Source organism: Sciurus vulgaris, assembly GCF_902686455.1.
Source record: "Sciurus vulgaris genome assembly, chromosome: 3".
In the NCBI taxonomy this organism is placed as follows: Eukaryota; Metazoa; Chordata; class Mammalia; order Rodentia; family Sciuridae; genus Sciurus; species Sciurus vulgaris.
In genome coordinates this window covers 152,139,432-152,153,908 of record NC_136463.1, presented here as the reverse complement: position 1 = coordinate 152,153,908, position 14,477 = coordinate 152,139,432, and the positions used below count along the sequence as shown (strand labels likewise).

At 38.4% G+C, this 14,477-nt stretch overlaps 1 protein-coding gene across 3 annotated transcripts in view; it reads left to right on the top strand.

Annotated features, from left to right (window-relative positions):
- The window catches only part of SATB2 (SATB homeobox 2), a 175,204-nt gene that overhangs the window by 69,282 nt on the left and 91,445 nt on the right, over window positions 1-14,477 (top strand). For all 3 annotated transcript variants that reach the window (XM_079135527.1, XM_079135525.1, XM_079135526.1), the window contains 3 exons: window positions 3,397-3,523; window positions 4,740-4,863; window positions 11,906-12,008. In XM_079135527.1, the coding sequence (XP_078991653.1) occupies window positions 3,397-3,523; window positions 4,740-4,863; window positions 11,906-12,008 (354 nt within the window). The remainder of the gene's footprint in view (window positions 1-3,396; window positions 3,524-4,739; window positions 4,864-11,905; window positions 12,009-14,477) is intronic.

Below are 14,477 nucleotides of genomic sequence, written 5' to 3'. Positions count from 1 at the left end.
TCATATGCTCATTAGGGATGATGTCTAACTCACAGCATTAGAAATCTCAGTAACATGGTGTAGCAATGAGTATACAGATGTTATTTTCAGTGCTTACACCTTATGAGTAATTTTTATAACTCCAATCTGAAAAATAAGAGAAATCTAAAGACTAAATTAGATAGTATTTTACACACACACACACACACACACACACACACACACACACACACACACACAGAGTTTAGCCAGTCACATAGTAGGTCCTCATAAAAAACTCTGAATTGATTATTTTTTTGAAATGAATTAGCTGTAGCTTCCTTTGAAAAGTTCTAAATAATGACTAAACAATTGTTGAGGGTGAATTATGTCCAGGTTCTGCACTAAAGGCTTTATGTTTAATATGTACAATATTCTTACAAGATCAGTACTTTTGTTGTTCCATTTTACAGATGAGAGGATTGAGTTAAGGAGAAATTTAAGCAACTTTCTAGAGTCATGTAATTAGGAGTTGGGGAGCCAGGATGTGATCAGAGGACAATTTGATTTGGAAACCAGCACTCTTATTCATAGTCACTGAGCACACTGCTTGCCAATTTGATTTCCTTAATTAACATTTGACTAGTATTGTAAATAATATTTTTGTCTATATTTTTTTAATCAGGGAAGGAGCACTGCTCTAAGGATTGTTATTTTAAAGAGGATGAATATATTAGACAGAGACCCTGCTTATAGGAAAGTCTTACTGACAGTAGCTCCTGCAACCCCTGCCTGGCTGGAGGAGAGCAGATTCCTGAGCACAGCCCTCTGATAGCAGACTGCACCTGTAAACCTTGGTAGATAGTTGAGCATAGAACCTGACTTCTAGGATCGTGCAGGTTAATTAATCACTGTAATGCAATCAAGAAAAAAGCACACACTACCTCCCTTGCCTGAGAAAATAGCATGCATCAACAGCTCTCTTCCAAGATGTAGAAACCAACCTGGAGCAGCTGCTCTATGTGGAGGTATTAAGTGTTGTGAAAACACCTGTGTGTGTCTAATTCCAGCCCAAACAAGTCTCCTTCTGGCTCATCAAGGTGGAGAGAGAATTTACCTAAATGGAGATGACTATCTCCAGTAGACCGATTTGTCTGTTATTTCCTATACAGATTTCTCCCCCTCCATTTAAAAAAAGTTTCAGTATAATTTACATACAATAAATGTGCACTTATTAAGTGCTTGGTTTGATGACTTTTGATAATTTTTATACCCATGCAACCACCAGCCAAAACAAGAAAATCCCTGTATGTCCCTTTCTAGTTAATTCCCTCTCCTGTTCCTCTGACTTTCTGTCCCCATAGATTAGTCTTGCCTGTTCTTGGATTTGATATAAATGAAATCGTCCAGATATATTCTGTTGTGTGTGGCAGCATTGTGGAATGCTTTTCAACAGTAAAGAGGTGAAAACCGACACACATCAGGGATGAATGTTCTGTAGAGTTGTGCATGGAAGTTCGCGGGGTTCATTGTCTTCATATTCTTTCCATATTCTTAGTGAGCAAAATGACCCTTGGAATCTGCTTCTTCTCCATGTCTATCATAGTGCATGATTTCTGACTTCATTTTCCCCCTCTATTCTTTTATAATAAAAAAATCAGACCTTTAGGACATGGTCAATTTAGATTCCATGTAGGGGCTGATCACAATCATGGTTTTGGAAAGGAAGTTAACGTTTTAAAAACAGAAGATATGTTACCCACTATCTTTTTAGTATTTGCAAATGCCAGAAGGAGAAGCAAGGAAGCACACCAGCCCTGGTGGGTGGTGTCCAGCGGGCCCTGGCTGTTCATTTCATGGCGACCACACGCTGTGTGCTGTGCACTCCTCATTGTCATGAGGGAGAATGTTAGGAAAACTATCCCCACAAGAAAACAGCTTTTCTTGGCAAGTGAAATATGACTTCAGGAGCCAGAACTGGAGACATACGGTACTATGAATGAGAGCTGTGTTACTTTATTGGATCTGAGTCCAGGCACTATTTATACTGCAGCATATTCAGCACCAGATTGTTAAATCTTAATACTGAAACAGTGCATCATTTTAATATTTTTGTTCTGTTTATTCCCTGTTTTCAAGCATTATGTCAAGCATTGCGCATTCATTTATTTCATCTTGGACAGGACGTGCCCTGACCAGAAAGTTCATTTCTGATTGTTGGGATTTTGCCCCTTACCTATAAAGCATCATTTTGTGAAGCTTTAAAAAATACACTCAGGTATACAGGTGTTCTCTCTCTCTCTGGTGATAAAATATATCTTTTTAAAAGAATTGTGTGGTTGGACTCACCTATATTTTCAAAAATAACAATAAAAAATGCTATTCTACTTTTATTTCTAAAACGTAACTTTTTTATGTGTGATGATTTTTGACATCTTGGGACCATCAGCTTTTTTTTTTTTTTTTTCTCATACTCTAGAAATAAAATTTTTGTTACCCTCTGCCATTTGTGAAATGAGTTTCTGTATTTTTCTTCATCAACGCTGTTCTGTGTGCCCTACGCACCAGATAAACTGGGCCCATCTGATGAATAAGTTAGCATTTTCACCATATGTTGCTGAAGCCATCCCATGAATCTTCCTGGAACAAGAGTATTCCTAAAATTGCTGCTTGGTGTAGCCCAAGGTTGACCAGGATTTTCATTCTTTTCCCCTTCTCCATTGTGTTTGCCTTGTGCAGCAGGAAAACCACAGGGAAAGGGTACTATCGTCATTCTAAAAAGAGTCAAGGTATTAAAAAAAGAAAAGGAGTTGAAGGCATCTTTGCTATTTCTGATCTGGGGTCAATCTGTGTGCCATTGCATTTGGCACAGGAAGGCAACCCCTCTCTCTGGTGGAATGCGGGATGTGGATCTGGAGGTTAACTCTGTTTCATCAGCTCCACATTTGCTTTGGGAATAACACCACAGTCAGAATGTGACTGCGTGCTGAGCCCACACACAGGAATTTTCTTGTTCAATTCAAAACCGAATCTTGTATTTACTTAAAGCTTTTTTCTTTTCTTTTTTTTTTTTTTTTTTTTTTTGGTCTATGAAATCAGCAGTCCTGTATATTTAGCATCACTCTTAAGTTAGACTGTGAATCAAAGACTTTGGGGGAAGGAAGTATCCGTATGGTTTTCTAAGTAATTTAAGAAACAGGAAAACATAAAAGAACTGATTGTCCATGATTAAACCTCATCCTTTTCATTCCCATCTTCCTGTATAGTTAACTAACTCAATTGTCAGCCAGAAAGAAATAGCTTATTGCACTGGGTTGTAAAATATCTGAGTGGGCCTTGAGTGTTGACTGTTGAATGACCTTCTTAACATTGAGCAAACAATGGGAAGGTTTAATAAATAGCAGATATGTGTTTATTATGTTTTTCTTCCCTGTGCAGGAATAATCAAGCTGGGGAGGTGGAACCCTCTCCCCCTCAGTTATGTGACAGATGCACCCGACGCAACAGTGGCCGACATGCTACAAGATGTCTATCATGTTGTGACTCTGAAAATCCAATTACAAAGGTGGGTGTTTCTGAACATCTGCCTTTCCTTCCTCTTGGAGTTGCTCCGTCGCTCATAGATGCACTGCAAAGAGCAGCATGTCCTGTTTTCATTAATTTCTAGACATTGGGTGAAATGAAAAGGAGAGAGAGAGAGGAGGGAAGGAGGGGCGCTGTACCAGGCATCTTTATAGTCCACATTCCAACTGTTTTATGTTTTGTTTTCAGAAGCAGTGAAGTGGTAACCCAGGGGCAGCTTGATAAATCATTACAAATCTGCAGGAAACTCGATGGGGAACTTTCCACAGCCCCTCATTCAGTGGGTCCTCTAGGCATGGTTCAAAGCTAGCACATGGTATTTAAAGAATAAACCCCTCTGCTATCTCTTTTTGTTGTTGTGAAGGGTGAGTTTGGGTCCTTTAGCAGGTTTACCCAGCATACACTGGCACTAGAGATCTTTTTCCTCTCCTTCTGATGACCCCCCTCAATGAAATGCACTCTGTGGCCTTCAGAGACACTTGGAATGTTCCCTCCCTTCCGCCCTCCCTCCCTTCTTCCTGATAGGCTATTCAAAGCAAGTTATGCCTCTAAAGAATCTAGAGGTTCTTTGTAGTCTTTAATTGTAAAGTGCCTGGTAGTTGTGGTTTCAGGAATGCTGTCTTTCGGTGTAAGGGTTTTTCAGTTTTCTCCTCTTGGAGAATTTATTTTTTAATAGGGACCAACCTCCCCCTCCTTATCTAGGAATGCTCCAGTGTCTTATCTTAGCAGTTATGTTTTGTCTAAGAGAGTAACATCTCTGACTGTTTCTGTGAGAGTGGAGGCTGGGCCTTCAGACTTCAAATCTGATGGAACATTTGCTGACATTTAACCTTAAGAATGCCTAATAGTTTAGTCGTGTTGGTAAAGTTTATCATCACACCGCCTTGCCATTTTCATCAGTACTTTGGGGAAAAATATCACGTTTTTAAAAATAGTGTTTCTTCATATGGAAAGTGACTGTTTTTGTTAGGTAAGTGTGACCACTCACTTAGAGACCCTTTTGAAGTCTGTTGACGTTCAAGGTCCTGGAGAGGCAGTTTTGCTTCCCTTCCCTCACTTCCGTCTCACCTTAGACACCATTGCTCACCAGCTCTCCTGTTGCTGTCACGAGATGATGGAGCAACCACTGCACTCCTGTCTTCTGCTGTCACAGCCCTCGCTTTAGTTCCTGGGTTGTTCATTGTCCCTCTGTTTTGCAGTTGTTCGAAGTTGGAAGACTTGCCTGCGGAGCAGTGGAACCACGCCACAGTCCGCAATGCCTTAAAGGAACTGCTCAAAGAGATGAACCAGAGCACATTAGCCAAAGAATGCCCTCTCTCCCAGGTCAGTATCCGCAGGTGGTCTGGGAAACCGAAAGCTGTTGGTGGACTGTCTAGCAGGAGGCTACTTCTGCTTAAGCAGCTGTTGTCTCTGTCTTTATTTATGCAGTTGTGTACTGCATTTGTGGTGGGAAAACTGAGATTATGGTGCTTTTGGTTATAGAGTAGAAGTTATCACTTACTGAGAGCTTTGATGCAGTAGCAGTATGTGAAAAGATTTTTACGTACATCAGATTTTCATGTTTATCTTTGGAAGTAGGGATCGATGTCTCTATTTTATAGATCAGGGAACTGGGGCTTGGATTAACACTTAAATTCCTGCTTAAGTGGCTGTAGGAGGCTGAGGCAGGAGGATAGCTTGAGGCCATCCTCAGCCACTTAGTAAAGCCCTAAGCAAATTATTGAGACCCTGTCTCAAAATGAAAAATAAAAAGGGCTGGGGAAGTAGTGCAGTAGTCAAGTGCCCCTGGGTTCAATGCCCAGTATGGGGGAAAAAAAAAAATTTTACCTAAAGTACTCAAACTCGTTAAGTGGGCAGTTGAAATCTGGCTCCAGACTTCCCCTTCCAAAGCCTGTGCTCCAGAACATTGCTTTGCTTTGTCAGTGGAATGGGTCAGTCATGCTTAATTCATCTCTGCAAGACAAATCAAGCCTCTTTCCTTTTGGTGGAGAGAGATGATCTTTACATCCATTACATTTGTAGAGGTTTTTTAGCAAGTTCAACACAAAAAAATGTATCATGAGAGATAAAGCAATAGTCCATTTTTAGTGAACCAAGCATAAGCTAAAACCATGAAAATAAGAGATTGAGAGGATCAAAGGAATGAACCAAAGCCAACCCATATTAGGTATTTCCTCACTCAAGTTGGCAGTTCCATAAAGGAACAATTCAGTGGATAGTACATATTTTCTTGAACATCCCAGTGGTCTATAATTCAAAAAAGCAGCCTTTAAGTCAGAATAAAAGAGTGGAGAAGTCCTTAAAAGGGCAGCAATTGTCGTCTGAAGCATGTATATTTAAAGGGGGGAAGTCATGATTTAGCCATTCTGTCTGGCCAGATGCTGGAAAATACAGGTTGTCTTTGTGTGTCTGTGTATTTATTTTTGATTTCACCTTTCAAAATGTGTTTAAGTGCTGACAGCCTCTTCCATGTCCCCTGATGTCTGAGTCATCACTGGCAGCCTCTTCAACCTCATAGGCTGTTCCAAGCATCCTTATTTACCACACCTTACACACCAAATTAGGTGACCTCTTTTGTTCCAGTTTGAAAGAATTATGAACACAGTTTCCTTGTGGCTTATTTATTTCTACATGAGGAAGAGTTAAAAACCTGAGGACTATTTTTGACTGCAAAACCTCAGGTCCTCAGGATTTTGATTCATTTAATTAAGCAGAGCTACCAGTACCTGCCTTGTCCATCTTGAAGGTTCTCAAGATGTCAAATGGGTTGACTACAGAGACAATCTTAGAACTGAAAATTGTAGTGAAGAACAAATAATTTGCAAATGCATGCCCCTTGCAATATGCCCCTATACTATACAAGTTATCTCTGACTTTAGATAATTTATTTTGTGGTTAACTATACATAACTTGAAGTTTACTATTTTAACCATTTTTAGGTCTGTGAGTAGCATTCATTACCTTTATAGTGTTGTGCAACTATCACCCCTGTTTCCAAAACTTTTTCATCACCCCAGACAGGTCTGCAGTTTCTGAGCACTAATTCCCCATTCTCTTGTCCCTCTAGCCTCTGGTAGCTTCTACTTTCTGTTTCTATGAATTTGCTTAATTTAGATACCTCACAGAAGTGGAATCATAGAATATTTGTCCATTTGTGCAGGCTTATTTTCCTTGGCATATCCATATGTCTTTGAAGCAGCTCTGTCCCATGCCTTTAGCTGAAGCTTTGTTGCCAGATATTTGAAAGACGAAAGGACTGACTAAAGTTATTGAACTGTGAAGATGTTACTGGATTTCCAGTGTGACAATGCTACAGCATTTATACAGTCTGCCTATACAAATAGACTGTGGGAGAATTATTCCTGACGTCCTAAGCAAGCCTTATCCAATTGGAGATCATTAAAGCACCTAACTTATGTGTACAATATGCCAAAATAACTGGGCAGTGAAATCAAGCAGCCAGTTGGGTTAGTAGAAAAAACCAAATTGAGCGTGTGTTCATCTGTAGATAAGGGCCGATGGACTGTGTGGACCAGTCATGTGTTAACCAGTTGCCAACTTTCCGTTTCATTTAGTCTCAAGTGCATGTACATAGGGATGTATCCTATCTTGTGTTAAGCAGTTGCCAACTGTTCCTTTCAGTTATTTTCAAGTGTGGTTGTTTTAGTTTGTGGCCCAACCTCATGAACTCATGTTGAAGGAAGCTCACAGATGACAGCTTGAAAATCACATCTAACTGAGGCATTGTAGCGACCATTAAGAAATGATGGCATGATGAGGGGCCATCAGCTCTCAGGAGTAGTCTTTTCCTTCTACAAAGTCTGGAGGTAGTGCGTCTTTCAATTAGAATGGCAAAAGTTTTCATTTCTTATTTTTGTTATTTACTAAATTGAAGGGTAGATTATAATCTCATGTTTAATATGCCGTCATGCATATCACAAAGCAGCTTGAAAATGAGCAAAGGTGCACATATTACTCATTGCCTGCTTCATGCAAAGGGTGGCAGGAGATGCCCCCCCACCACGGGGCGTTTTCACTCACAGAACCTGTAATCATTCACTCTGGTTTTGAAATGTTCTCTTTCACAGCAGATGTATTATGTATCTGCAATTTAGCTACTCTTAGTGTCACATTGCTATTCAAACAAATGAATCTCTGCTCACCAACAGGAATGTGGTGAAGGTTGTTCAATTATTTCTTATATTCAGTGATTCAGTTAATTGAATAATTATGCAGTTTTTTTTTATTGTATCTTTCTTTTTGCTCAGATCTCTGTCTTTCCAAGTGTACTGTGAAAATCATCTTAACCTGTGTTTAACAAAGTTTTGCTTTTCCCTATTGAGTTTTAAATTGCCTTTAGGTTCCTTAGTGCTCTCTGATTCTAAACTTGTTAGTTAACACATAAAATGAACCTGAAGTTATCACTTGGGTTTTATTTATTTGTCACCTTATTTCTTGTTTGGTCTGAAGAACTGGTTGCAGCATGAGCTTCTGCCAGCTGATGGATGTAGTGGTGAATATTTCCTTCCTCCCATTAATTCTTTTCCCTTCTTCAGAAACCATGAAATGCTGCAGTCCAGTAGTGGAGTCTCTTTGTGGTGCTTCCCACTTGCTGTTTGACTTTGGACAAAAATCTTTTTTTTTTTTTTTTCATTTTGAGCCCTCAATTTGAAAATAGAACAATACTTACAATCACATGAGATATCTATTCTCTGGACTAGTTAAAAAACAAGTGAGTTTAAAATTTTTATCTCTGCAACCTAAGAGAAAATTTATTTTTAGATAAGGCAATCGAGCTAAAATAAGTATAGTCGTGTGACACTTAACAACAGAGACTCATTCTGAGAAATGTGTTCTTATGTGATTTCCTCATCGTGTGAACATCATAGAGTGTTCTCACACAGACCTGGATGGTGTAGGTCAATCACTCAGTGTGGCCTCTTGGCGCACTCAAGAGATGCGGTGAACTTGAGATGTAGGAGCCTGATGCCATCATAACCTGGCATACTGTTTTCACAGTAAATTTTCTTTTTCTTTCTTTCTTTTTTTTTTAAGTGAGAGGAATATACTCTAAAATATAAGAAATACAGTATAGTAAATATGTAAACCAGTGATAATCATTTGTTATCAAATATTAGGCAATATACATTATTGTTCATGTTATGCTTTTATATGACTGACAGCATAGTAGGTTGTTTACAGTGGCATCATCTCAAACATACCAGTAACATGTTGTGTTACGTGGCCATGTCACTAGGCATGTAAATAGACACTTTCCAGCTTCTTTATTATCTTACTGTTGTGTATGCAGTTCATCGCTGACCAAAGCAACATTTATGCAGCATGTGACTGCACTATTATAATATTCTCTTGCAATCTGACTTAGAAAAAAGTCAAATCAGCTGATTACTTTGGAGTAACTGAACTATGTGTCAGATTGACTCTAAATAAGGTCACTTAGATTTTATTTCCCATCCCAAATACCCTGTGTGTGTGTGTGTGTGTGTGTGTGTATGTGTGTCTGTGTGTCTGTGTATGTGTACATGGGTGTTATTGGAGATTAAAACCTGGGGCACTCTACTACTGAGTTAATCTCCCCAGTCCTCTTTTGCTGTTTATTTTCAGACAAGTTCTTGTTAAGTTGCCCAGTCTGGCCTTCAACCTGTGATACTTCTGCCTGAGCCTCCTGAGTAGTTGGTATTATAGGTGTGGGCCACCACAACTGGCTCCCCCTGAAATCTTTATATTTAAAATTTCACAATCAGTTTCAAAGACATCTGAAATTTTTCAAAAGTTTCTGTAGTTGGAAAACTATCTTAGGCCTTTTTATTTATTTTAACTCATTCACAAAATATTTTTCTAGTCACCATTTATGCAGTATTTATGGCTATGTCTAAGCCTGATCAGGTCTGCTTTGATTGTCCATTAGAAGTGCTGCCTCATTCTTTCTTTGTCACAGTCCTTCCTCAAGTGATGTATGTTTAGTTTATGCAAAGTGAATTTAATTTTAGCTTAACTCAGGAAACATAGTTCCTTGTTTAACTGTTAAAAATAGTAATACACATATCTCCTGGATTATTTGTACTGATATTGCTTGATATTACATGAATACTCAAGATTTGATTGCATGCTTGATTGAAAAAGTAGTCACAGATTTTTTCATTTATCAAAAATATGTGGAGACCCTAGAAGCCCAGCTGTGTGGTTCTTTACCAACTCTTCCTTTAACATGAGTTATGTGAAATATAGGCCCAGTTGGATGGAGACAGTAGAGCCCCGATTTTTCATTTCTCTACCACATAGGTTAACAATGGCCTTGTGAAGTGTCAGTGAAGAAGCCACTGGAGCAAGGACAAAGTAGGGAAGCCAGTGAGTGAGGTGAATATGAATTATCAGAGGCCAGAATGATGTGAGATTGCAGCCTTACCTTATAGGCCAGGAAAGTTGAGGAATAGCTCCAGGTAGTAGTTAAATACTTCCATTTTAATCTTTCTCTAGACTACTTTACAATAGAAAGTTTAGCCCTGACTCCCGCCATGCTATATATACAATCTTTAAAGAGGATAACATTCAAATAAACAGGATAGAGAAATGACAAGCACATTTGCAACTATTCCCATATACCAGTGTGGCTGGTGCATCTATTATTAGGATGCCTTCATGCTAAAATTTTTATTATTATGACATTTCACTTTGGTATTTTAAAATTTCATCTCTGTCCCTTTTCATGTGTTAAATTTCAGTGACTCAGATATTCCACATCAGAACTATGTGAGACACGAGGTAGAAAAAAAAGTGAAACAGACACAGCTACTGTCCTCAAGGGTCCCACCATCTAGGAACAGAGAGAAAATCCCAGTCCAGAGAGGGAGCTAGCAGAGCCAATCAGGAACCAGCTTTACTCTGCTGATGATACACAAAGCAGAACCCTCTCTAAGGATGATTAGGATATGATTTTCTAAGAGGGTAGACAGTGCCCTGTAAGGTTTATGAGAAACTCAGGTGATATAGACTCTGAGTTCCCAGTGCTGTGTTCAGACCCTGGGATTAAAAGAGTTCTTCTATCTCCCCTTTGAGAAAAGAGTTATCATTTAGGGATCAGTAAATGGGGGAGGCTGGCCATCTGCTGTGTAGAAAGGGCCAAAGAGGTTTCTGTGAAATGAATTAGGATCCCCCGCCTCCACTGGTACTGCACAGTGATTACAAAAGAAAGTCTGATGTTTTAAATGGGACTCTATAGAGGACTGTTGTTTGAACCTCCTGGTAAATAACTTGCCATTGACCTGATTTATTGTTATCCTTCTTATCTCTACTACTTTGTAGAAATGTCATTAGAAGTTCTAAGATTCCTCTGAACTGCTGCATGTCTGGGGATAACATTTTTGAGACAGATGAGATTTCAAGACAAAATGTAAAAATCTCATGCAGGTCATTTGGATCTCTTGAATTGTTCACGCTCTTTTGTTTTCAGAAAAAACTTGCAGAAATAAAATCTATATCTAAAGCATACATGTTCAGTGTCACAGTCAGTTCAGGTATAAGTTGACATCCACCACCAGTGTTGACCTAGATATGTCATATCCATGGCATGCATGTCTCTGAAGGATACTGAGTTCAAGGTGTACAAATACAATTTTAATTTTTCTGTGCCATATCGGGTTATTCTCTCTTTTTATTTCTTTCTAATCCCAATTGCAAACAAATCAATTCAGGGGTTAATCTGAGGAGGGAGACAAGGATGAAAAGCAAGGAGGAATCATGTACGTAAGCACTCAGGAAGTTTAGCTTTGATTCCTTTTTGGTTGAAACACAGTATAAGTGTTAGGTTTAGTTTCCCCTGTTCTAAAATAGCACTGTTAATTTTTTCGTTTGGTGAATTTTCACACGAGTGCTAATCACACGTTTCTATAAATTATATTAATTTAACTTATTTCCCTAAATGTTGTTCTGCAGTGTGTAGCACGGATGTTCTCAGATTCTTGGCTGTGTAAGCTTGTTGCAGTTGGAAGCGGAACAGAAACATCTGAAAGGCATTATTTGGATTACGGATGCGGGAGCATCTGATCTCACCTTTTGCTCTGGTTCCTCAATCACAACTGTTCTTCCCCCTTTGCATTTAATCTGTGTGTCCTGCCCTCTGTATCTTTGGTAGTGTCCCAGGGTTAGCTTTTGGAGAAAGCACTGTCATTGTATAAGTTTAAGGAATAGTGAATTTAGGTCATCATATTTGATGTTAAATGGTTTAGTTTGCAGAATGAGTGCTTCAAGTTAAAAAGACAAAGAAGATTGGTGTGGGCTCCAATGTCTTGTCCTTAAAAAGGAGTATTTGCATATTTGAAAATACTGTTATTTTCCTTCTTTTCAGAGTATGATTTCATCCATTGTAAATAGCACATATTATGCCAATGTGTCAGCAACCAAGTGCCAGGAGTTTGGGAGATGGTATAAAAAATATAAGAAGATTAAAGGTAAGCTGAAGTTTTTGTTTTTAAAGCATATTTTTAGTTTCCTAGGTCAATGAGTTTTTAGTTGTTTGGAATATATGCTAATTTCAGATTTTGTGTACGTGTCTACACACCTATATATTGTTTTTACAAAGGTAAGATTCTTAATATTTCTGTCATGAGATACATATTGGCTCCTTTAAAACTTAGATGGTATTAAAACTAAAAATAAAATTCTTAGCATAGTGTACCAAGTTGGTAGCTTTCACCAGTGAAAACTGCAAAGGCCAAAATCCTTTAGAATGGAAATTTAAAAGCAGTTATTTTAGGTTAGATCAGCACTTATGGTTTGATTACTGATTATCAAATTGGAACAACTCACAACATCAGGAGTTCTTTGGTCAGCAATGTAGTTTTGATGATGTGTTCATTCGGAGATCAATCTGAGCAGTGATTAAAACAAGGGCTCTGTACTTTAACAGATTTGTGTTCAAATCTCTATCTTAAACTTGCCAGCTATCTGAACTTGAGAAAATTATTTAACTTCACCAAGACTCAATCTTCTCATCTGCAAAGTGAAAATAATGAAAGTGTTCTGGTCACTGGGTAGCTGTGAGGACTAAATAAGATAATATTGGCATAATCACTTAATAATTAGTAACTATATTATTCTCATAAAAACTAATAGTAGTAGTATTAGGGCCAGAAATAATGTATTGTATACGGAATTATGTTTGGTCCTGAAAATGTGGTTCTCTTACTTAATGAATGGCATGCTATTTAGACCATCCAGTGGTCTTTAAATATATCAGTGTAATTTTACCTTTGCAAATATGTTAGAAAAATTCTGTTACTCTCAGTCCAATTAAGATAAATGTGATTAGTCTCTGAGGGAACTTGGGGTATTTTTGTAGTATTGATGTTTGAGGGTCCATCCAGTCCATAGTTTACATGACAATGACAGTGTCTATCATGCTGTATTACTGGTATTCATAGCTGACTGACAGCTCACTGCCCCATCTGAGGGCCACAGGACAATTTATGGTGGGCAGGTATAAGTAAAGGATGAATTTATTTGTTTGACCAGCAGCAAGCTTCCTCAGAGAAATAAGCCTATCAAAGTAATGCTTTTGGCTACTGAGTGTTTGGAAGCTTGTTCACATGGTTACCTTTTGAGGAACTGAGCTTTACATACATTGGCACATTTCTGATGACAAAGAAAAGCATTTTATGCTAAAAATATAATTTAAAAGAAAAGTCAAAATGTTGACTTATCCAGGAGAAATTAAGTACCCTGAAAATTGAATTAAGATCCATTTCTTTTCAGTGTATTCTAAAATTCTTAAAGCCCTTTAGAGTCTGGTTGGGCACGTGCTTTAGAATATTAATACTCAACCCTTGTATAGGAGGAGATGAATAACTCCTCATTATGAGACATAATTGTGTGGTTCAGAAAGGTTTCTTTTTCTGTAAGTGTTGCCTCTAAATTTTTCTTTTAAAATTGGATTGTTAAAGTGCTTGAACATATCCTCTTTGACTAAAATTCAAAAGAGTCACGCAGCCTCAAGGTCATTTGTTAGATCCCATTTACTTTTGTTATAAGCGAAAAGAAGAGTCCTCTTTTAGTATGCTAGAGTATAATTCCAGATTCAGAAAGACTGACAATGCTTCACTCCAGTGTTTTCAGAATTGCCACCACAGTGTACATATGTATGTGTGTGTGTGTGTGGGTGGGTGGGTGTGTGTACGTTAACACTCATGTCTTCTGCTCTTCTTTCTTAGTGATTCAATTCTTCAAACTCTATTTTTTTCAAGATAGTAAATGCACAGTTAAATCTTTAAGTGCCATAAAAGCAGACTGAGACCTTGATTTCATTCAGTAGGTCAAGGATCCACACCTGAGAGGCTGTCAGACACTGTGTACACATGCTATTCAAAGGGATGGAGCTAGTCATTGCTGTTGAGAAGTGTGTGTGTCTGTGTGTGTGTCAGTAGGAGGAGAAAAGGGAAGGTTAAGGTATGTGTGAAGTAAACACAAGCTGCCATAAAACAGTTCAAGTGGTGTTGATTCATCAACCAAGGGAGTGGGAGGAAAAACAAAGAATTCATGACAGGTATAATGGTGTACAGAGAATAAACACCCAGAGAAGTGTGTTTTATTAACTTTCGACCCTCAAGAAAAAAGAAGTATTGGACCTGGATGGGCATATTTCATTTGATAGAAGCTTCTTGCTGGGAATAGATGGTACAGTGGGAGTTCTTACCTAGCAGGAGCCATTTCTCATGGGAAGGTAATGGTTTGGTTTGAATAGCTAGTTTCTGTCCAGCCATTTTCAAAATAAAAGAAATAATGAATTCCAAATCTGGAAATGAGTAGCGAAATGAGTTAGAATTCTACTTTGGGGCTCTTCCTGAGAACCCAGAAGTCATAGTTCCATGTACCTCCTTGGCTCCCCCTTTACATTGCCATCCTAGAGTTACCAGTTTGCATCT